At 36.6% G+C, this 25,113-nt stretch overlaps 1 protein-coding gene across 8 annotated transcripts in view; it reads left to right on the forward strand.

Moving 5' to 3' along the window:
• The window catches only part of GTF2I (general transcription factor IIi), a 100,113-nt gene that overhangs the window by 20,482 nt on the left and 54,518 nt on the right, over positions 1–25,113 (forward strand). For all 8 annotated transcript variants that reach the window (XM_016199040.2, XR_001602192.2, XM_087815607.1 and 5 more), the window contains 7 exons: positions 493–596; positions 5,678–5,816; positions 8,551–8,685; positions 9,701–9,884; positions 10,063–10,091; positions 14,451–14,505; positions 15,018–15,061. In XM_016199040.2, coding sequence (XP_016054526.2) covers positions 498–596; positions 5,678–5,816; positions 8,551–8,685; positions 9,701–9,884; positions 10,063–10,091; positions 14,451–14,505; positions 15,018–15,061 — 685 coding nt within the window. In that variant the 5' untranslated portion in view covers positions 493–497. Of the gene's footprint in view, positions 1–492; positions 597–5,677; positions 5,817–8,550; positions 8,686–9,700; positions 9,885–10,062; positions 10,092–14,450; positions 14,506–15,017; positions 15,062–25,113 lie in introns of those variants that run through there.

Consider the following 25,113-nt stretch of genomic DNA (forward strand, 5'->3'; position numbering starts at 1 on the left):
GTATCAGACAATGTTTTCTAAGTAGAATAATATGCTCTATTATAAAGGAATCTTAGATGGCATTTGTCCTGCAAACTATTTCCTCTTGAGTAAGAAAGAAGAAATTATCTTCATCCAGCCACAGTCTACTTTACCCACTCTCTTTTACAATCCGTGTGTGTATGGGAGAAAGGGAATTTTGCATCTGTTTTCTATGTTGAATTTTGCTAAGCTACCATTAGGTTGTGAAGTGTGTATCACTTCTTCCTTTTACTTGGGAGAAATTTTAACTGGTTCTGGAATTTATTTTGGGGGATGATGCTGACCTAATTTTATCGAAATAAAACTAGATGGAAAGTTATGGAATAAATGCTCTTATGCGATAGGTTTTGAGTCTTATTTTTCTCTTATGCAATGTAAATTAAAGCAGTCGGTGGAGGACATCACATCTATAACCCTATGTTTAGCAGGACACTGTATTTCGACCTCTCACTTTCTTCTTCTCTTGCACAGGGATCATGGCCCAAGTAGCAATGTCTGCCCTGCCAGTTGAAGATGAGGAGTCTTCAGAGAGCAGGATGGTGGTGACGTTTCTCATGTCTGCTCTTGAGTCCATGGTGAGATGGCTTTACACTTCTATAAATGTGTTATTGTTGAATGGGATTGGACTTGTGGATGAGATTGATTTGTTTTTGTAGAACATACATGTTTCTTAGTTTGTTAATAAGAGTAGTTTTTTTGCTTGAATAATAGTTATGGATTTAAGTCTTTCAAATCAAATTTAATTAACATCTTTCAGAATGCTCTTAACTTATCTAAATGTGTAATATTTTACATTTAATTTTAATTTTTTACCTATAAATGTCTTAAGCAATCCCTTGTTTTGCAGTCATTAACTTTGAATTTATGTGTAATATTTGAAGTTTCTCAGAGTGAGTTGGTATATTACAGTGTGGTGCTGGTGTTTTATTGTTTCTGTATAAAATTACTAGAATTTTGGGCCATAAGCGCATATTCCCTATTTATTATCCTTTATTTTATTGTGCTATGCATTCATAATTGTCCATACTCTGCCACCTGATACTAAATATGTAGTGTGTTTGTTCTTTATTTTCAAAAGACCTAGATTGCTTGATATAATATTCTCCAGGTCCATCCATACTGTCCCAAAGGGTACAAGATCCTTCTTCTTTATAGCTGCATAGTATTCCATGGTGTAAATATCCCACAGCTTTTTTATCCACTCATCTACTGATGGGCACTTGTACTGTTTCTAGATCTTAGCTATTGTAAATTGCACTGCTGTGAACATAGGGGTGCATATATTCTTTCTGATTAGTGTTTCAGGATTCTTAGGATATATTCCTAGAAGTGGGGTCACTGGGTCAAAAGGCAGCTCCATTTTTAATTTTTTGAGGAACCTCCATACTGCTTTCCATAGTGGCTGCACCAGTCTGCATTCCCACCAGCAGTGTTTCAGGGTTCCCCTTTCTCCACACCCGGCCAGCACATGTCGTTTGTTGATTTGTTGATTGTAGCCATTCTGTCAGGTGTGAAGCGATATCTCATTGTGGTTTTAATTTGCATCTCTCTGATGATTAGCGATGTTGAACATTTTTTCCTATGTCTCTTGACCATCTGTATGTCCCTCTTTGGAGAAGTGTCTATTCAGTTCCTTTGCCCATTTTCAAATTGGATTATTTGTCTTCCTCTTGTTGACTTGTATGAGTTCTTTGTGAAATAAGCCTGGCAGAGAAAGACAAATATCACATGATCTCACTTATACATGGAATCTAAAGAACATAATAAACTAATGAACAAAATAGATTCAGTGACATGGAAGCATGGATCAGACTGATGAATCTCAGAGGGAAGGTGGGGGTGGGTGGGGAGAAACTAACCAAAGAATCTACATGCATATATGCATAGCCCATGAACACAGACAGTAGTGTGGTGAAGGCCTGGGGGTGGGGGTTGGGGTGGAAGGGGTCAATGGGGAGAAAAGAGGACATCTGCAATATTTTGAACAATAAAAAAAAAAGACTTACATTGTACATAATTATAGCAAACTATTAGTACAATTTGCTTATCATGTTTTTATGGATATGTAACTGGAAACCTACTATTTGAGCTCATAGATTTAAAAAGCACCAGGTTTAGGCATTTTTTGACACATTGAAATTAAATATTGTAAGTAGGAGGAAGCTATGGATTTTCTCTGTTAAGTGTTGACTAGTATTACATAGTGTTTAACCTCACAGGTCTCAGTATGACGTAGTTTGTAGATTCTTTTTTGTTTTCCTATTAGGGCAATTCTTTTCTGTTTTTTTTGTTGTTGGTTTTTTTTTTTTTTTTTAATTTATCGATTTCAGAGAGAGGAAGGGAGAGGGAAAGAGAGAGTTGAAACGTCAATGATGAGAGAGTCATTGATCTGCTTCCTCCTGCATGACTCCCACTGGGGATCAATCCTGCAACCTGGGCTTGTGCCCTGACTGGGAATCGAACCAAGATCCCCTGGATCCTAGGTTGATGCTCAGCTGCTGAGCCACGCCTCGCCAGGCCTTTTCTGTTTTCTACTATTTAAGAATTTTAAAAAATTATCTCCTTAAAGAAAGAAATTTTAGCCCAGCTGGCATGGCTCAGCGGTTAAACATCAACCTATGACCCAGGAGGTCATGGTTTGATTTCCAGTCAGGACACATGCCCGGGTTGCGGGCTCAATCCCCGTGGGGGTTGTGCAGGAGCCAGCTGATCAATGACTCTCTTATCATTGATGTTTCTATCTCTCCCTCCCCTTCCTCTCTCTGAAATCAATAAAGATATATTTTTAAAAAATAAAATTTTAGAATGGTTAGTGACTATGTTATTTTCTGAAAGCAATTTATTTCTGTCTTGTGATCATAAAAGCAGCCAAATTTGTGCCTTAATGTTAAATGTTAATTTAGAAATTAAATCCTATTCTGTTGATAATAAAATATTTTCTTCCCTACTAATCTGTACATAGAATAACGTAGAATATCTTTATAGTTTTCTCATCTTGGGTGTACTTGACGAGTCTCGGCCTTTATTACCTCCTCACCGGCAGGAGTAGGAGCGCTTCTCCTGATGTACCTAGTTGTACATTATGAAGTGTAATGATAGGTGCATAGGTGACTTTATCCTTCCCTTGGCCTGTGGGTTTCCTTGATCTAATCCTTAGATAGTAATGAACCTTGCTTTGCTGTTTCATAAATACCGCCTTTGGTGACAGTGTTGTCCAGCTAAGAGGGTGGATAGTGCAACAAAAATGTACTGTCATTTATCACAAGGTAAGTAAATATACTGTTACAGGTGAGCAGCCAAAGTGCATCTCATATAAATGCAGTGAAACAAAATTATATTACAGCGTGATTCTTCCTACTGGGAACAACTTTTGGCTCACAGGTCAGAAATTCTCTACTGTGGCTTCATTATAGTTCAAAAATTTCTGATCATTACTGTAGGTGTAACATTATTTATTCAAGGTAATGTTTTAAAGTTATATTATGCAAGTAATTTCCATTTAAGAAATTAGAGGTTGGTTATTGTATAAATCAAAGAGAAATGGAGGAAAGCTGTAGTTTTCAACAAATGAGAACATAGGCTATTTGACAAAAAGACAAAAAAAATTTTAAGTCTTTATCATGTACCAAGTTAAATTCTAGATAATTCTAGATAAGTAAAAATAAAAAATAGTTACATTAAGCCCTGCCCAGTGATGCTCAGTGTTTAGAGTGTTGGTTGGTGCACCGAAGAGCTGCAGGTTCGATTCCCAATCAAGGGCACATACCTTGGTTGCTGGTTCAGTCCCTGGCCCTGGCGCATGTGGGAGGCAACCAATTGATGTGACTCACATTGATGTTTCTCTCTCTTTCTCTCTCCCCCTCCCCGCTTTCCTCCCCCTCCATCCCTCTCTTCCACTCTCTCTAAAAAGCAATGGAAAAAATATTCTCTGGTGAGGATTAAAAAAAAAGTTATATTAAGACAAATTTAAAAAACAGAAAAAATATGGAATTTTGTATTTAATTCTGTAAGCAGCTTTCTATGCCTAAAATCAGCAAGGTATTTTTATGCAGCAATGGAGAAACACTACTAACACAGTAGAAAAATAAGCAAAGGATATGCTAATTCACAGAAAAATGTCTAAGGTAAGTATTCTTTCATTTTAATACCAATCAGTACGTTATTGACTATACTAAGCACCCTTTTAAAATGTTTCTGGAAAAGTCGTACGGTACCTTGCTAGGCAGAATGTTGTGAGTTTGCTCTTTTAGAAGTACAAATGGGAGTGTAACCTGAAAGAGCCTTGCTTTCTAATTTTTAGTAGATTTTTGAGAACCTTAAAAGTACTTGCTTTTATAGTCATAGTTTTCCACATCTCTGACTCTCTTCTGAGAAAGTCATGCAAAATACACATAAATATTTTAATTATTATTTCGATGTTATTTTCAGGAGTGATAATTGGAATCACCAACATTTTCAGTAAGGTTAGCGTGAAATGAATTGTTGTATATCCATAATATGGAATATTATGTTATGTACTCTGTTAAGATTTTAAAGACTATTTCTTTTATTTTATTAAAAAAACACACACCTTTATTGATTGAGAGAGAGAGGAAGGGAGAGGGAGAGAGATAGAAACATCAGTGATGAGGGAGAGTCATTGATTGGCTGCCTCCTGCACGCCCCCCACTGGGGATCGAACCTGCAACCATCTGGGCATGTACCTTGACCAGGAATCAAACCATGATCTCCTGGATCAAAGGTCGATGCTCAGTTGCTGAGCCACACTGGCTGGGCTTAAAGACTATTTAATCTCATAGAAATATACTTAGTAAAAGTCGTTCTTAGTAAAAGTATTACACCTAAAAGGGATTCCAGTTGTGTATGCATATGGAGATACTTCTGGAGGCAGGATTATGTAGTGGATGTTGTGCTATGGCTTCCAGACCCCTCTGTAGACTGCTGGCACTAATCGCCTCAGCTAATGTGTATGTTAGAGGATCCCTTGCCCAAGATCTCTCTCCTTCTTTGGGGAGGGCCATTCTCCCTCTGCCGAACCCTGCTCAACCATCACACTTGACAGATATTGTTGAGAGTACTTCCCAGTAAGCCTATGTGCATATCTGAGTCTATTTTTTGGGAATTCGGCCTATAATAGATTACAAGGAATCTCTGCTTTTTTCCTCATAAATTCTGTGTTTTCTTCTGTTTAAAATCAGGGTTAAAAACTAATTTCAGCCCTGGCTGGTCTGGCTCAGTAGTTAGAGAGTGTCGGCCTGAGGACTGAAGGGTCCTGGGTTTGATTCCCAGTCAAGGGCACATACCTCAATCCGTGGCTGGGGCATGTGTGGGAGGCAACCAGTTGATGTGTCTCTGTCACATCGATGTTTCTTTCTTTCTGTCCCCCCATTCCCTTTTTTCTCTCCCCTTCACTCCCTCTAAAAAACCAATGGGAAAAATATCCTTAGGTGAGGATTAAAAAAAAATTATTCAAAAAGAGAGGTACACTAGAAAGAAATGGGGGCTCTTCATTTTTGTATATAAAGGCCAGAAACTAGGAACTTTGTTTCCAGATTATGTATTAAGACAGTTTAAGTGATAAGATTTTTTATTCATCCAGCAGAAGCAGTGCTTTTAAATTATATCTGTATATAACACCTCATTGTTTCTATTTCAGTGTAAAGAACTGGCCAAGTCCAAGGCAGAAGTGGCCTGCATTGCAGTGTATGAAACAGACGTGTTTGTTGTTGGAACTGAGAGAGGACGTGCTTTTGTTAACACCAGAAAGGATTTTCAGAAAGATTTTGTGAAATACTGTGAGTATTGTATTTTTATCTTTTGTATTTCATAATATTAAACCTAAATATTTATGCATCAACACATGTCATGTTGTTACACTAAAGGAGAATGAGATTTTTTACTAAAAAAAATACTCCGAAATGTCCATGGAGACATTTCAAAATGCTTAAATTGAATCACTGACATGGTAATATATAAGGGTAAATACTGAAGAGTTTAAGAAAATGGTAAATGTTTATTGTACTCTGTTCCTTGCTTGGCATTACTCTGAACTGGTGAAACACATTAAAAAGAAGGTAAATTTTGAATTGATTGAAAATTCTTATTCAAATAAGCAGTTCTTTCTTGATAGAAAATAGGTGTGGCCCTGGCCGGTGTGACTGAATTGGTTGAGTCCCATGCACCGAAAGGTCACTGGTTGGGTTCCTGTTCAGGGCACATGTCCAGGTTGCAGTTGATGTCGATGTTTCTATCTCTCTCTCCCTCTCCCTTCGTCTCTTTAAAAATTAATAAAAACATGTTTTTTATTTTTATTTTTTTCTTAATGCTCACCCAAGAATATTTTTTCCATTGATTTTTCTTTACAGAGAGTGGAAGGGAGGGAGGGAGTGGGAGGGATAGAGAGAGAGAGAAACATTGATGTGTGAGAGATGTGAGGCAACATTGACTGGTTGCCTCCCACGTGTGCCCTGATGGGATGGGGATCGAGCCCGAAACAGGTACATGCCCTTGACTGGGAATTGATCCTGTGCCCCTTCGGTCTGGGGGTTGACGCTCTGACCACTGAGTTAAACCGGCCAGGGCCCAGCTGCAGTCTTTTAAACTTTATGGTAGTAATCTATTTCTAATTTTTTTCATTTAATATCATTTTGAGAATTTTTGAGAATTTGATTATGTTTGTGTATTTTTTATACTAATGTTGCTTTTGTTATGTTTATATTAGCTGCCGTCTGTCCAATGAATACTATAATCCCACTGGCAGCTGCATTTATATTCCTGTTCCTTGTACTGCCTTGCTTATGTTGTTCTCCAGTGGTAAGAATTAAGCATTAGGGGAATTGTCCTCAGTTGCAAATTGTAGTCCCTGTCTATTAGTATTTACACTTTCTTTTTGTTAACACTAATTTGAAACCATGGAGAAGAATAATCTTTGGATAGAATTCTTGGGTACCTAATATTTTTCTAAATTATTTTGCAGATAAGGCTTAATAAAGAAGCCTAATCAATAGGTTTGTGAGTCAGTTTCAGAAAATTTGGGGGAGAATTCTAAGCTCTTTTCTAGGGTTTAGAAAAGTACAAGAAATAATATTATGTGAATCACTCATGTAACAAAATTTTTTAGTTATGACATTGGTAAAAAGTAAGAAGTGAAATTCATTTTAGTGGTTATGTTTAAACCTGACACATCTAAAATATTATCATTCGACGTGTAATCAATATAAACATTATTAATGGGATAATTTGCATATTACTTTTTGTGCTAAGTCTTCAAAATCCTCACCGAAGGATATGTGTTTTTTTAATTGATTTTAGAGAGAGAAAAAGGGAGAGAGAGAGACATTAATTGGTTGCCTCCCGTATGCCCCCTGACTGGAGATGGAACCCACAATCTTAAGTATGTGCCCTGACCTGGAATCAAATCCACAACCCTTTTGGTGTACAGGGGCAATACTCCAATCAACTGAACCCACCTGCCAGGGCTTAAAACACATCTTAATTTGGACTGTCACGTTTCAAGTGCTCAGTAGCCACAGGTGTCTAGTGGCTGTTGTGTTTGGACTTTGGAAGCCTTAGAATATTTTTTATGTTGATAATCTTTCCTTTTTTAAGTTTGTAGCTAATAAAGTAACTCTTAAGGTATCTTTTCTTTTTCAAACTAGTAGCTGCCCATCTGCCCTAGCTGGTTTGGCTCCGTGGTTAGAGTGTTAGCCCACAGACCGAAGGGTCCTGGGTTCGATTCTGGCCAAGGGCAGGTATCTCGGTTGCATGCTTGGCCTCTGTTCAGGGTGTGTACAAGAGACAACCAATCATTGTGTCTTCTCTCACATGAATATTTGCTCTCTCTCTCCCCCTTCCACTCTTAAAAAAAGAAATAAATACTAGTGGCTGCCCTGGCCGGAGAGCATCATCCAGATAAGCCAGGGTTGATGGTTTCTATCTCCTGTCAAGGCACATACAAGAAGCAACCAATGAATGCATAAATAGGTGTAACAACAAATCAGTGTTTTTCTCTCTCTCTCACCTCCTCTCCTTTTCTCTCTCTAAAATCAATAAAAAAGATAGAAATAGAAAGATTAAAGTAGTAATTTGTAGGATTTTTAGTGATAGCTGTACTTATTTCAGAGGTGATCATCATTTCTTATTATTTTTATTCAAGTCATTTATGTTGTGTAGCTTTTTATTTTTTATTTAAAAAAAATATGTATGGAAGGGAGAGAGAGGAAGAGAGAGAGAAACCCCAAAGATGAGAGAGAGTCATTTATTGGCTGCCTCTTGCACGCCCCGACTGGGGATCGAGCCCGCAACCCAGGTATGTGCCCTGACCAGGAATCGAACTGTGATCTCCCAGATCATAGGTTGAGGCTCAACCGGGCTGGGCCAGCTTTTTATTTTTAAAATTTTCCCTTTTCCCTTTCTGTCTTTATATAGTACATCATATAAATGTTAGAATATAGGAAAAAATACTCTTACTAAAAGTTAGATATTAAGATAATGGATACAGGCCTTTGTATATCATTAATTATTTTACAGGTGTTGAAGAAGAAGAAAAGGCTGCAGAGATGCATAAAATGAAATCTACAACTCAAGCAAATCGGATGAGTGTAGATGCTGTAGAGATTGAAACACTCAGAAAAACAGTTGAGGACTATTTCTGCTTTTGCTATGGTAAAGTTGTACACTTGAATTTTCTAAAAGATACATTATGTAATTGAGTTTTCTAAAAGGTAGATTTAACATACAAAACACTTTCACAAATTGAATGACTTAATTTCTAAATATTGGGTTAACATTAGGAACAACCTTGTTTTCTATTTGCATTTTGAAGGAACCCAGAAACAAATATAGCTATTAGAGCTAGGTGGGTTTTTTTTTTAGAGCAGGTTTAGATTTATAGCAAAATTAAGAGGCAGGTACAGAGATTTCTCATCTATCCCTTGCCCTCACATGCATAGCCTTTTACTATCAGTATCTCCCACCAGAGAACCTACCTCAGCACACCATAATCATCCAGAGAGAATTGTTTATTTTTGACATTTGTGCCAATTTCCGGAAAGACTATGTTTGCTAATCTAATTATGCGGTAAACAAAGCTCTTTTAAGAAAAAAATGGTCAGAGGGGAAAGATATAGATTACGCTGGGTTTAACGTAAAATTCAACTCTGGGGAATGGCGTTTCTAGCATCTGTGGGTTCATTGCCTTGTACACACTGACAGCCTGACAGAATACAGTCATTTGTAAATGTTGATTGTGTCTGTCTAATACATTTTCAATGAGAATATTAACCCAAAATTGCTTATTTTATGGTAACAGTTGGACTTGTCAGGCTTCCATGGCCTGAGGCTGAATTGATAGGGAAAGATTGTATTATACCAGAGTGGGACCATCATGAAGAAAGAGAATAGTGCAAGAAACCGGCCATTGTTCCTATTCTTTTGTATATGTTTTATATAAATATCTTACATACTTTCATTTTGGCCCTTTGCATTCGTTTTAGGTTTAAAATTTCTACTAACATGGGAATAGGGCCCTATAGTACTTCAAAGTAGTTTTGAAATCAGGTATTACAAGATAGCATGAATGCCATTTGTTGAGCCATGATTAAACTGATGGTTTAGTTTTTTAATCTTAACATATAATTATGTTTATTTTCTTTCTACCTCACCTCACCACTAACTCCAGGGAAAGCTTTAGGAAAATCAACAGTGGTGCCTGTTCCATACGAGAAGATGCTACGAGATCAGTCAGCTGTGGTAGTGCAGGGGCTTCCAGAAGGAGTTGCCTTTAAACACCCTGAGAACTATGATCTTGCAACCCTGAAATGGATTTTGGAGAACAAAGCAGGGATTTCATTTATCATTAAGAGGTAAAGTACTTTTCTTCTTTGCCCACCACCAACAGTTTATTTATATAAAATTGAATATTCAGTTTATTTTAATATACTTTAAAAATCCATGCTTACTGTAGAAGTCACTTAAGTTATGCTTCACAGCAATTTTGGTTTGCGTGTTCATGTATAGTTTTTTTGTTTTTTCTTAATGCAGACCTTTCCTAGAGCCAAAGAAGCACCTAGGTAAGTGATTGCTTTGCTTACATGATAGCTGGATGGGTTTCTAAACCTGTTTTGCCAAGTTTAATTCATTATAATGATTTCTCTTTTACTTCCTTTGAGAATATGATGTAAGACATTTTGGAGTAGGGTACTATGGTATTTATATAAACCAATGAAAAGTCTGAGCTGATAAAGTAGACTTGTTTTCAGCTCTGCTTCCTCCTTTATGATGTGTATACAAGGTTTTATGTTTGCAATATGTATGGTCATATACTGGATGTGCTCTCATTTCCCAGAATTATGAGTATGATTTAATTTACCTGATGTTTATAGACCAGGGATGGAATTATTAGGTACAGGATTGGGTAGGGAGGGGATACATAACTCTGTGTACATATTAAAGTTTTTGAATGCCAGTAGTCTAATGGAAAGGATAAAAAGTTTATAATGTCACCACAGCAAGAACATAAGGTACACAGGAGTGGTTAGAGAAGATACTGTGGAAGTTTGTTGGAGGAAGGATTTTTTCATAGCCCAGAAAGGCTTTTGTGAGGAAGAGCAAAGTAAGATGGGCCCTTGAAGAAATGAGGGAGGAGTTCAACAGGATTTTCTTTTGGGAAATCGAACCCTTCTATTTGAAGGTAAAAGTGATATTTAGAAGACTAGTACTCTTTGGAGCCAGGTTTATTTGAGACTTTTGAAAGTTAATAACCGTTATCATTGGCAACTTCTTAACTAATGCAAGAATGAAAGGACAATAATGTATACATGCCCAAATGTGTTTCGTTTTCTTTTAAATAACCTTCATTTTATTTTCACCATGATGAAATGATTCATTTTTTTAGAAGCTTTATTGAGGCATAATTGACATGCCATGAAATTCACCAGTTTTAAGTATAATTCAGTGAATTTTGGAAAATATACTATTAAAAACTTAAAAAGAGTTTTACAAGCATTGCCACAATCTAATTTTAGAATATTTTCATTATCTCCATTTGTTATTTCTTGAACGTTATTAAATGAAATGCACAGCATGTATCCTTTTGAGATTAGCTTTTTTCACTCAGCATAATTCATTTGAGATTCATCCGGGTTGTTGAGTATATCAATAGTTTTATTCTTTTTTTTTTTTTTTTTTAAATATATCTTTATTGATTTCAGACAGAGGAAAGGAGAGGGAGAGAGAGAGATAGAAACATCAATGATAAGAGAGTCATTGATCAGCTGCCTCCTGCACGCTCCCCGACTGGGGGATCAAGCCCGCAACCCGAGCATGTGCCCTGACCAAGAATCGAACCCCGACCGCCTGGATCCTAGGTCAATGCTCAACCGCTGAGCCATGCCCAGCGGGGCAATAGTTTTATTCTTTTTATTGCTGAATATTAAGTATTCCATTGTATGAACATACCACCCATTTATCCATTCATCATTTGATGGACATTAAGAATTTTCCCACTTGGCTATTATTAACAATAATACTATGAATATAATTTAAAAAGTTTTTATCTGTAAACATACTTGAATTTTTCTTGGATATATATACCTAGGAGTGGAAATGCTGGGTCATAGTATAATTTTTCATTTAACTAAGAAAGTGCCAAACTTATTTCCAAAGCGGCTACACCATTACGTTTTTATTAGCATCACTTGAGGGTTCAAGTTTCTCTACATCCCTTTGGTTTTTGCCATTTTAATGGATGTGAAATGGTATTTCATTGTGGTTTTGGTTTGTGTATCAGTAATTACTAAAGTTGAGTATCATTTCATGTGCTTATTGGCCATTCATGTATATTCTTTGGAGAAATGTTTATTCAGATTCATTCCCCATGTTTTAATTGGATTATTATTATTTTTATTATTGAGTTGTAAGAGTTCTTTATATATTCTCCCTATAAATATTTTCACTGGTTCTATAGGTTACCTTTTCACTTGCTTGATAATGTTCTTTGAGGAACAACAGTTTTTAATTTTTATCAAGTTCATTTTACTCTTTTATCATTTGTGCTTTTGATGTCATTATCTAAGAAATTGTTGCCTAACTCTAAGGTCATGGAAGTTTGTTATGTTTTCTTCTGTTAAGTTTTATAGCTTTAGTTCTTACATTTAGATCTGCTTTCAATTTTTTTTTTTTTTTTTAAATATATCTTTATTGATTTCAGAGAGAGGAAAGGAGAGGGAGAGAGAGAGATAGAAATATCAATGATGAGAGAGTCATTGATTGAGCCCGCAACTCGGGCATGTGCCCTGACCGGGAATTGAACCCCAATTGCCTGGATCCTCGGTCGACGCTCACTCAACTGCTGAGCCACGGCCAGCCGGGCTGCTTTCAATTTTGAGATAATTTTGGTATATGGTGCATGTTAAGGGTATAAATTCATATTCCAATTGTGTTTGCACAATTTGATAAAAAGACTATCCTTTCATCCAGATTACTTTGGCATCTTTGTTAAAAGTTAGTTGACTCTGAGTGTTTATTTCTGGACTTTCTACATGGTGAATCATACTGTGTATGATTCAAGACAGTTTACCTCTTTGCATCTGAATACTTTTTATTTCTTAATTTTGTTGCTTGTATTAGAATATCCAATACAGTATTTCACCTTGTCCTAGATATTAACTGGGAAGCATTCAGGCTTTCACCATTATGATGTAGCTATAGTTTTTCTTGTATGTGTTCTTTTTAAGACTGAGAAAGAAAAGATTTCTTTGTCCCGTTTAAATTAAAATTCCGATATTTTCATGATCAGTATTTTATCCCTTAACTAGATTGGCCTTGGTCAGCTATTTGTATTTTGTGAAATATTTTATTCTAGAAACTTGTTTTGAAATGTTGGGGGGTGGTCATTAGTTAATGAATATTTCTATAGGGTGTTTTATAATGAGTGGTCCTAGTGGATGGGTTTGTATGACTTGGCTTCTTGCCACACCAACTCTCAAAGTAATTGAAATGTTGCAATTTTAATGGGCTTACATTTTCCACTTTCAAAAAATTTAACAGCTTTATTGAGATATAATTTATGTCCAGTAAACCACACAGATTTATTTATTTTTTTATTTCAAAAAAAATCTTTATTGATTTCAGAGAGAGGAAGGGAGAGGGAGAGAGAGAGAGAGAAACATCAATAATGAGAGAGTCGTTATTGGTCAGCTGTCTCCTGCACTTCCCCCAACTGGGGATTAGTTAGGGATTGAGCCTGCAACCTGGGCATGTGCCATGACTTGGAATTGAACCATGTTCTCCTGGATCCTAGGTCAACGCTCAACCACTGAGCCACACCCGGCCAGGGAAGCTACACACATTTAAAGTGTACAATTTGATAAGTTTTGACACTGTGAAACTATCACTACAGTTGAGATTGTGAACACATCTTTCATCCCAAAGTTTCCTTAACACCCCTTGGTAATTCTTTCATCTGCTCCTTTCAGCCCTTGTCCCAAGGCAACCACTGAGCGACAACTCTAGATTTGTTTGCATGTTCTAGATTTTTTTATATAATTGGAGTCATGTAGTATGTTCTCTTTTTTTATCTGACTTCTTATTTTGAGACTTATCCATATTGTTTTATGTATCAATAGTTAATTTTTTTATCGCTGAGTAGCATTCCGTTGTATTGGTACATTACAATTTGTTTACTCATTCACCTGCCCATGAAAATTTGAGTTTCCATTACTCGGCTATTATAAAGTGCTATGATACTTGATTGCAAGTCTTTATGCGGGCATATATTTTCATCCTCTTTGGTAAATACATAATGTTGGCATGGTTAGATCATATGGTAGTGATACATTAAACTTTTTAAGAAACCACCAGACTTTTTTTACGTGATTGTTTCATTCTCACTAGCAGTGTATGACACTACATTTTTATCAGTATTTTGAGGAGTCAGTCTTTCTTTCTTTTTCTTTTTGCAAACATAAAATTCACAATGTTAAAGTGTCCAATTCATTGGGTTTTAGTATATTTACAAGATGTACGACTATCATTGCTATAGAAATCCAGAACATTTTCATCACCCTAAGAAGAAACCATGTACCTGTCAGCAGTCCCTGTTTTTCAGTTCGTCAGAGCCAGGTTTGCTCTTAGTAGAAATCTTTATCATCAGTCGAGTTTTTATCTACATTAGTAGAGTAATAGTATATTGCTGTATTTGTTTCACTGATAAAAATAGTTTTTTCATTAAAGGGAGGGTGCTGTGGGTGAGGGGATAAAAACTGTTAGGTGATTGTCATCCCTTTTTATAAACAAATGCAGTACTCATTCTAGTATGACCCAGGGCTGTGAACTCCTCTTCCAGTTCATTCATATGTAGAACCTTTGGGAATATTAGTTATATTTGAAGTGTTAGAAGAGCCTAAATCTAACTTTTTTTGTACATACAGGTGGTCGCGTGATGGTAACAGATACTGAAAGGTCAATGCTATCTCCAGGTGGAAGGTAAAACATTTCATTAGTACTAATAAACTTGTACACCTCACCAGGTTTTAGTTTTTAGGTTATTGAGGTATTAGAATATTAAAAAGGCCTATGTCACACATTTTGAAGTTTAATAAGCAATTTAATCACTTGGGGATCCTTTGAAAATGTAGCTTTTGACTTACTAGTTCTGAATGACAGTAGTTCCTGGGTGAAACTGATGTGATTGATGATCACATTGTAGATAGTGAGGCCTTATAGTAAAGTGGAATTTGAAAGTTAATTTGCTACTCTATATTAATGTATATTGTTACTACTCCCCCTTCCCCAAAAAATTTGATTGGAATTACAGTACCAAATTTAGTTGACAAGTCATGTTTATGCAAGAAAAAATATGTAAATTTTAAAGTTGAGTCAGTTTTACATTCAGCTTGCTCAGGTGAGTGATTTTATACTCAGATCCAGTGCGTTTGAATGCCAGGTGAGTGGCTCTCACCAGTGTTTAGCTTCATCAGGTTTCCTTTTCTTTTCAGTTGTGGCCCTATCAAAGTGAAAACTGAACCCACAGAAGACTCTGGTATGTACTAGTGCTTTTAAAATCAATTATGAAATTTAAGTAAGGAAGCCTTTAATTTAGTAGGTTATATTTTGACTCATTACTACTGTTTTGATGAGAAGTGGACCAATTTATTTCAGTGGTGACATTATTTGTTAATGTTTGCATATGATACAAAACCCCAAAAGACAATTTTTTGATAAACGGTAGCTAGAAGTTTGTTGCTAATTACACATTTATAGACAAAATTTTATTAATAGTTGTTACCCCCAGTTATACAGGAATAATAGTGTAAAATGTCAGCTAGCTCTACCATGCTTTTTACAAAAATCAATATAATGCTCTCTTATTCTCCTTTTCTCTTTGCATACCCATTTTTTACTCTCCAGGGAAACTGTTTTTAACTCTAAGCTTTTTTGCTATTTTATTCCTTATTTTTAAATGTTACTTTTATAATGTTAGTTCATATAGATTTTTTTGGATAACTTTATTGAGATATCGTTTATATGTTGCAGAATTTACCTTAATCTTAAGTGTATAATTTAGTGATGTTGAGTAGGTATATAGAGTTTTGCAGTGTTCACCACCATCTAATTTTAGAACATTTCCATCACCCCAGCTAGAAATATAGTTCCCATTTTCAGTCACTCCCTGTACTCATCACTATATCAGGTTTTATAGACATTTTAATACAAGTGGAATAAACAATACGTAATGTTTTACATTTTGCTTCTTTTATTCTGCCTTACGTTTTGAGACTCATCTTCAAAAAATGTAGTGTTTAAGTAGTTCATACCTGAATGTTATTCCATTGTACGGCTTTACTACCATTTTTTAACCCATGTACTAGTTTGGTAGACACCTATATTGTTTTCATTATGTTGTTTTGAACACCACTGCTATGAACATCCACATATGTGTCTTTGTGTGGAAATATGTCTTTGTTTCTCTTGGGTAGATACCTAGGAGTGAATTGCTGTTTCTGTGGTAATTCTGTGCTTAACTTGAGCTACTGACAAACTGTTTTCCCAAGTGGCTGCACCATTTTATGTTTTTAGCAGCAGTGTAGGAGGGTTTCAGTTTCTCCATATCTTGGTCAGCACTTGTTATTGTCTGTCCTTTTTGATTATAGCTGTCCTAGTGGATGTTTCTTTTCTTTTTTTGCTCTTAAATAGACATTTTATTTTTAGAGCAGTTTTAGTTTCACAGCAAAATTGGACAGAAAGTACAGAGCGTATCCATATACACACGTGCACAGCCTCCCCACTGTTAGCACCCCGTGTTGGAGTGGTACCTTTGTTCACCGTGATGAACCTACCTTGACACATCATGATCACCCAAAGTCCATAGTTTACATTAGGGTTCAGCCTTATGCAATCTGTGGGTTTTGACAAATGTATAATGGCATGTGTCCACTATTATAGTAACATATAGAATTGTTTCACTCTCTTAAAAATTCTCTGTGCTCTGCCGGTTCATCTCCGTTAACACCTGGCCATCACTGATTTTTCAACTGTCTCCAGAATGTAATATAATTGTGGGTTTTAATTGCATTTTCCTAACTATGTAAAATTTTTTTTATGTGCTCATTATTAGCCATTCATATGTCATCTTTGATGAAATGTCTATTTAAATTTTTTGCCTTTTAAAGTTGGGGGTTTTTTTTGGGTTTTTTTTAGTTATATGAATTCTTTATTCTGGGTATAAATCTATTAGAAATAAAGTTTTATCAATATGTTTTTTTAGTCTGTGGCATTTTTTTCTCCATTTTTATAATGGTTTCCTTTGAAGCCTAAAAAGGTTTAAATTTTGATGCAACCCAATTTTCCAAGTTTTTGTGTTTTTTTAAATTGCTTGTGCTTTTGATGTTACATTAGAAAAACTGCTCACTTAAGTCAAAGATTTTTACACTTAATGTTTTCTTCTTGAGTGTTATAGTTTTAGCTCTTATATTTAGGTCTCAGGTCTATTTTGAGTTAATTTTTGTGCATGTGATGAAGTAAGGGCCTAGATTCATCATTTTGCGTGTGGATGTGCTGCTGTCCCAGCACCGCTTATTGGAAGGATACACTTTCTTCATTGATTTCCTGTGCTTTGTCAAAAATCAGTTGGACAAATTTACTTTCTATTCCCTTAAACTTGAATGCTTATTCCAATAAGCCAATACCACATTGTATTTCATATAGTTTTAAAGTTTGGTTTTGTTTTTCTAGCCAGTTTGGCTCAGTGGTTAGTGTGTCGGCCTGGGACCAAAGGGTCCCGGGTTCGATTACAGCCAAGGGCACGTACCTCTTGCAGGCTCGATCCCCACAATCAGCTGATGTGTCGCATCGATATCTCTCCCTCTCACCCTCCCTCCCACTCTCCCATTCTCCCTCCCTCTCTCTCTGAAAAGCAAGGGGAAAAAATATTCTCGGGTGAGGATTAAAAGCAAAGCAAACAAACAAAAAAATAATAAAGTTTGGTTTTGTTGCCTATTAACATAGGGAAAATGGGGTATCATTTTTATACTATTTACTTAATTTTTTTGTTGTTAATCTTCACCCAAAGATATTTTTTCCATTGATTTTTAAAAAAATTTTTTTATAGAGAGAATGTAAGGGGGGGGTGGACACAGAGAGAGAAGCATCGATGTGAGAGAGACATCAAGAGGCTGCTTCCCTCATGGACCCGACCAGTGGCTGGGAATTGAACCTGCAACCCAGGCACATGCCCTTGACCGGGCACTGAACCAGAGATCCTGTGGTGTGAGGGCTGACTAACCACTGGGCCACACCGGCCAGGGCTATGCTATTTACTTTCAATACTTCTGTCCTTTTCCCATCTTTACTATATAGTTAAAATGATTTTTATTTTATTTTTTGTTAATCCTTACCCAAGGATATTTTTTTTCATTGATTTTTAGAGAGTAGAAGGGAGGGAGGGAGGAAAGAGAGAGAGAAGTAGAAATATATCAATTGGTTGCCCCCTGCACACATCCCGACTAGGGCCAGGGATCGAACCTGCAACCATACATGCCCTTGATGGGGAATGGAACCTAAGACTTTGCAGTGTGCGGGCCAGTGCTCTAACCACTGAGAACACCGGCCAGGACTATAGTTAAAGTGACTTTTACTGTTCAAGTTCTTTCAGATATGAGTGTGATCTGGGAAGTTTTACTTAATGTTTGCTTTCTTGCCATGTTCCATTTCTAGGACACAATTGTTTTTGCTTATTTAAAGAGGACATAGCTCTTCCTAACTTGATTTTTGTTATCCTGGTTCTATGATAAAACTCAGAATGAAAGCCACTTCATCTTTTAAAATTAATGTATAATTTAAAAATATCATTGTATGTAATTTATAATTAGCCCCCAGGATTGGCAAAGTAAAATGGATATTTACAGTATTTTCTTATTTAAGAAATATTTAAACTTTGTAACTTGAGGATAGGCTATAGGTGGGGGTCTAAACATCTCCATTATGTAAAATGCAGTTTCATATCATTGTAAAATAATGACATCTTTGGTTTGACCTACTGCAGAGGATGGGAGCCAATTGATAATTGTGTTATATCTGAATTCTCACTGTTGCAGAGCCTATCATTGTGGGGCTTTTACTGTGCTCTGAAATTAGTTAAAAAATTATCTTAGATGCAGTGAGTTTAAGATTTAGGATTCATTTAGGAATACAGGGATGATTTTGTTAGAAAATCTCTTAATTTACTTTCTTATGTTATTGAACTAATTAGAAATAATATATCATCTGGGTAAATGACGAAAAGGCAGCAGAAATTCTTAACATGATTTGTTGGGCTATAATATATAATTGTAAATGCCAACCCATTATTATGTTTAATAGTGAACTATTATTAGAAGCACTCCTCATAAGACAAAGAAGCACATTTTCACCAGTTTTCTTACCAGTGTTCTAGATGTACAAACCAGTACTAATATGAGGTATAAGTAATTAGAAAGTGGAGGGTACCATTAACTTTTATAGGTGATACTATACTTACAGAACACGAAGAGAATCAGCTAGGCTACTGAAAACAAAACATTTATTATCTTATTTTTACTTCAATAGGTGTTAAAAATTTCAGATATAATGAAAGTTTAGATTAAAAGCACTTGAAAAGAATTTATTAATCCTTTGAATACTTTCTAAGCAATAAATTTGACTAATGAAAAAGCTAAAAATTTAGTATGTCAAAATGTGTCAAAGGAACATATACATGAACATAAGACAAATGACAAAGGATTGTTGTACTTGACTTACAAAGAGCTAATCCAAAATATAAATGACCAAAGATTTAAGAAAGAAGAGAAAATGTTCAGTCTAGTTAAAGAAATGGGGATAAAAATCCAAGAAAGATCAAGTTTTTCATCCCAACAGATTATTAAATTCTGCTCATACCCACTTCAGTAAAAGGTATGAAGAAGCAGCAGGTTTACAAATTCTTGATGTATATATAAATTGTTGCTATTTAATGAATGATAGTTTGACATTTTTTTATTAATTTAAGATACACATGTTCTTTGACCTATTGCTGCCTTGCAAAAATGGCAATTGCCATGGAATTCCATGTTGCCATTAAACATAGTAAGATGACATAAGTCTGTATCTACTGATATGTAGTATGTGTAAGACAGACTGCTAGTTACTTGGAGAAAAGCTACATAAGAAAGAGATGAATAACTAATGCTTAAGTTTTTTTATTTTAAATTGTTACATTTTGAAATTATTACAAACTGATAGAAAACCTGCATGGATAGTATTAGGACTTTTTCCTGTACCATTTGACAGTAAGTTGCCAACATGATGTCCTAACATTCATTTACTTTAGTGTAATTCTTACAAACGAGGATATACAAACAATATTACAAATAATACAGTGATCAAAATAAGGAAAATAAGTTACTCTTACCTTCCCAGTACTAACTCAAACCCATTTCAAGTTTTGCCAGTGTTTTCTGTAATGGCTTTAATATAGCATAGTTTCTTATTTTCAAAAATATCACAGAAGTGATCTGTTCTTTAATATCATCAGGTGGTAATTGATTTCTGTGTATCCCTTTACCGATGATATTTATGTGATCAAAGTTAGTTTTTCTAGGCTTCTCAACTGTTAATTTACTCTTTTCCTTTGTAATAAATATATTCATGTGAGTTTCTCTGAGACTGAAAATACAGTGGTACCTCGGTTTTCAAATGTCTCCGTTGATGAACTTTTCTGTTTACGAGTTCAGTAAACCGGGACCGCCGTAAACACTTCAGTTTTCTAACATGCCTGGGAAGTCAGACATGCCACGTGGCTTCCGCTGAGGGCAAGGTCCTGAGGCCTAGCTGTCAGCTGTTGATCCAACATTTCCCACTGTGTCAGAACTTGAACGCTCTTGTAGAACGGATTACATTCGAAAACCGAAGTACCATTGTATATACAACTACTCACCAAACTTTCAGTTAAAATTAATCATTTAGGCCCAGGTAGGCATGGCTCAGTGGTTGAGCATCGACCTGGGATCCAGGAGATTATGGTTCGATTCCCGGACAGGGCACATTCCTGGGCTGCTGGCTTGATCTCCAGTTGGGGGTGTGCAGGAGACAGCTCATTAATGACTCTCTCATCACTGATGTTTCCATCTTTCTCTCCCTCTCCCTTGTTCTCTCTGAAATCAATAAAAACATTAAAAAAAATTAAATCATTTAGAATACAAATGTGTATTTTATTCAATGCATTACAATCTATTATTTATTTTGATTTGCAAATAGTCCTTGCTTTGGCCATTGGGAGCCACTTCAGGGTGTCCTCTGTGTCCTTTCCTGGTCCTTGTGTCATTTGAAAATATCACCATTATTTGTATAGAACTTTTTACTTTTACTTTCTTGCAAAACAGGGTAGTCAGGGTTCATCTCTAATTTGGCCCTAGAATCATCTGTTCTATAACGTGCCTTGGTCCCTTTTTGAGGAGAGTGATATTAAGAAATCAGTATCTTGTCCTGACTGGTGTGGCTCAGTGGTTAGAGTGTGGCCTCCAAACCGAAGGGTTTTGGGTTGATTCCAGTTCAGGGTGTGTGGGGGAGGCAACCAGTCGATGTGTGTCTCTCTCCCTCCCTCCCTTCTTCCCTCCCTCCCTTTCTCTCCTTCCCTGAAAAGCAATGGTATAAATATCCTCAGGTGAGGATGAACAAAAAACAAAAAGAAATCAGTGTCTTGATGCTAGATGTGCTTTTGCAATTGGTATGTCACTGCTTCTGAGTGGACAAGACAAAGCTAGGGAGTGTGTGTGTGTGTGTTACGTACACGTAAGTACATACATTTACATCTATATTTTTCCATGCCTGTCTCTTCAGTTTCTCTCTTAACACCCCAAGGTACTTCTTACCCCCTTTCCTATGTAATTCTGTTCTGTCGCAATGAGAACCACATATTCTCAGCATATTTACTTCTTTTAACCCATATCCCATTGTTCAACTCATTTCTCATTACCTCTCTCCTTACTTGGCTTACACTCTTGACACTCCCTGTTGGGCTATCACCGCTTATGCTTTTTCCCTCAGTCTCCGAAACCCGGCGCTTAGTTTTCCCTGCTCCCTCATGTAAATACTCCCCTTTGCCTACCTTGCTCAGCACCATCTACTGGCACTTGGAATGAATTGTTGGGGAAAGAGGAAGGGCTGTGTTGTGTGTGTTACATAGAGTGTTAGATTTTCGGGAGATCTGCAAGAAAGGTAGTGTTGAATTGTCCTTTTTGGGAAAAAGTATTTGAATCTATTACACTTTTTCAGAAGATTTTCTTTTTTTCTAAAAATGTTTTTTATTGATTTCAGAGAGAGGAAGGGAGAGGGATAGAGAGAAATATCAGTGATGAGAGAATCATCAATTGGCTGCCTTCCGTATGCCCCCCTACTGGGGATGGAGCTCACATCCCGGACATCTGCCCTGAGCTCTGACTGGGAATTGAACCATGACTTCCTGGTTCATGGGTCGACGCTCAACCACTGAACACACCGGCTGGGCAGAAGGTTTTTTTTTAATGCCACAGGAAATCTTAATTTTCTATTTGATTTTTAGTTTTACAAATTTTCTCCCCGTTATATATTTATCTCTTGTGTTGTTTGCATACAAAAATAAACATGCTGAATTAAGAAAAAGCATTTTTTGAATTCTTCAACCATCTTCTATATTTCAGTCATTTTTTATATTTTTTTGGGCATAACAGTCATGGTCCAGTTAGGAGAAAAAAGCCACACCAGTTACTTGAACCATGCCAGTTACTTGAATGGAGAAAATTTAATGTAAAGATTAATTAGTTATTGGTATTAACTTTGAAACAAAGAGGACTATACTAAGGTATCATGTAAGTAACAATTCAAGGGATTGACTTCTACCCTGGTTTTAATTCTGACTTCTGAGGCGGGAGATTATTTGGATGGCACAGGTGTCTTGAGGGGACATGTTGAAACTGGTTCTGGTAGTGTTGGAAAAATTTTAAAATGGGTCCAGCTATGGGAAGGTTCTGCTTTCACTAGGTTGAAATAGTGTACTAAGCAGTGAGTGACTCTGATTGGTGTAGGATACAGACAAGGAGCCAAAAGGAAGGTGTAGTTTCCTTTTCTCTCCAGTAGTGTCCTTGCTGTGTCCCTTTGTGGCAGAAACTCACAAGGAGCCAATTGGTTTTCAGTCCAAGCTTCAGCAGAGTCTAAGAGGGTAGGTCTGGAACTGGGACAACAGCTTAATGACTGCACAGCCTACCCTTTGGCTACTCAACATTCATACATACCCTTTCCCACATAGTTTAACGTGTATAACAATGGAAAACGGTTTCCATCTAACTGGATACAGCTTTCCATTTTTCAAAGTAATTAATTTTTGCCCTCTCCCCAGAATGAGATGCAGTGTTTCAATAGTCACTGTACTCATCTCTGGGAGACTGATTTACTGTCCAGTCATGAGCTATATTAATTACTCCTCAAATTCACTCCCATCCTATTTGAATATTGTCTTATCTAAAGGCTAAACAGCCCGGCCGGGTGTGTTTCAGCGGTTGAGCATGGACCTAGGATCCAGGCGATCGGGGTTTGATTCCTGGTCAGGGCACATGCCCGGGTTGCGGGCTCCATCCCCAATGACTCTCTCATCGTTGATGTTTCTGTCTGTCTGTCTATCTCTCTCTCTCCTTTCCTCTCTCTGAAATCAATAAAGATATATTTAAAAAAATAAATAAATAAAATAAAGGCTAAACAGCCTTAGCTGGTTTGGCTCAGTGGTTAGAGTGTTGGCCCGTGGACTGAAGGGTCCCAGGTTTGATTCCGGCCAAGGGCAGATACCTCGGTTGTAGGCTCGATCCCGGCCCTAGTCAGGACTTACGCAGAGGCAACCAATCAATGTGTCTCTCTCACATTGACGTTTCCCTCTCTCTTTCTCTCCCTTCTACTCTCTGAAAAGCAATGAAAAAATATCCTCAGGTAAGGATTTGAAAAAAATAAAAATAAAAGGTTAAACAGTAAAGGAAACACCAATAATACTTTTGTAAAATAATAATGTGAAGGAGAAGGGAGAACAGTTAATATATCCAAATACATAATATATACAGAAGCACATTCATAACAAGGAATAAAATGTGCACAGTGTCTAGATTTTGCCAACTTGTCACAAGAATTCATACCTTCCTTAATTTGTTACCTATTGTCTTTCCTTCGCTTTTAGCCAGGACCTTAGCTGGTAAAGTTCTTTACCTAGTGGATGTGACCCAGACCTTCATTCCTGAATGGTTTGAATCCCCAGCAGATCTGCCTTTTTTTGTTTGCTTTGATTTTCTATTTACTTTTACTGATGAACGTGGAAGTACTTAAGAGATAGCCCACAGAATCCCAGGGCTTCCAGACATGTTCCCTGCCACCATTGTGTGGCAGTAAACCAGTTTCCCATTGGTAATTGCAGCCCATAGAGTAACCCCCTTCTTTGCTGGTTGCTTTTGAGTTAAATGTCTTTTAGCACATCAAGCTAACCGTCTTTTTGAGCTTATCTTTAGTTGAAAATATTCTCTGTAAAGCTTCTCAAGTTACATAACACCAATTCAGTATTAAGTTCATCACAGGACTGGTATGAGTGTGGCTGAATATCTTAGTCTGAAATGTGTACACACACTCATTTGTTGTTCATGTCTTTAATGATTGACTGGACTTTATTCAGATTTCATCAGCTGCTTGTTCATTTCTTAAAGCTGTTGGGAGAGTATTATCTACTACTGCAATCATATGATGAAATCAGCATCTGTTTTTTTGAAAGCTCCTGTAGTCTAGCCCCATTAAACTGTCCAGCAAGGGATATTTATTTATTTGTTTTCAAATATATATCTTTATTGATTTCAGAGAGAGGAAATGAGAGGGAGAGGGAGAGGGAGAGAGAGAGAGAGAGAGAAACATCAATGATGAGGGAGTCATTGATCGCCTGCCTCCTGCATGCCCCCCGACTGTGGATGGAGCCCGCAGCCTGAGCATGTGCCCTGACCGGGAATCAAACCCCAATCGCCTGGATCCTAGGCCGATGCTCAACCTCTGAGCCATGCCCGGCCAGGCCTAGCTATTTATTTTTATTAAAATTTATTTTCAGTTACAGTTGACATCCAACATTATATTAATTTCAAGTGTACAGCATAGTGGTTAGATATTTACATAGCTTTTGAAGCGATCCCCCATAAATAGATTTAGTACCCTCCTGGCACCACGCCTAGTTAACATAATGTGGTTGACTATATTCCCTGTGCTGTACTTTACATTTACATCCCTGTGACCATTTTGTAACTACCAATTTGTACTTCTTAAACCCTTTACCTTTTTTACCTAGTTTTGAACAGTACAGGGGTGGGACAAAAGTAGGTTTACAGTTGTGGGTGCTTCAAAATACAGAGCTTATTGTATTATTTTCCATATGAACAACTGTAAACCTGCTTTTGCCCCACTCTGTATATGGGGAATGTCTTTAATGAGAATTTATTAAAGAATTTGTTAAGAATCCTTTTGTAAAACTTTTAATTGAAATATAAAGTATAAATAAAAAGTAAATACACCTCTAAAATTTAACACATCAGG

Source organism: Miniopterus natalensis, chromosome 3, assembly GCF_054644295.1.
Source record: "Miniopterus natalensis isolate mMinNat1 chromosome 3, mMinNat1.hap1, whole genome shotgun sequence".
In the NCBI taxonomy this organism is placed as follows: Eukaryota; Metazoa; Chordata; class Mammalia; order Chiroptera; family Miniopteridae; genus Miniopterus; species Miniopterus natalensis.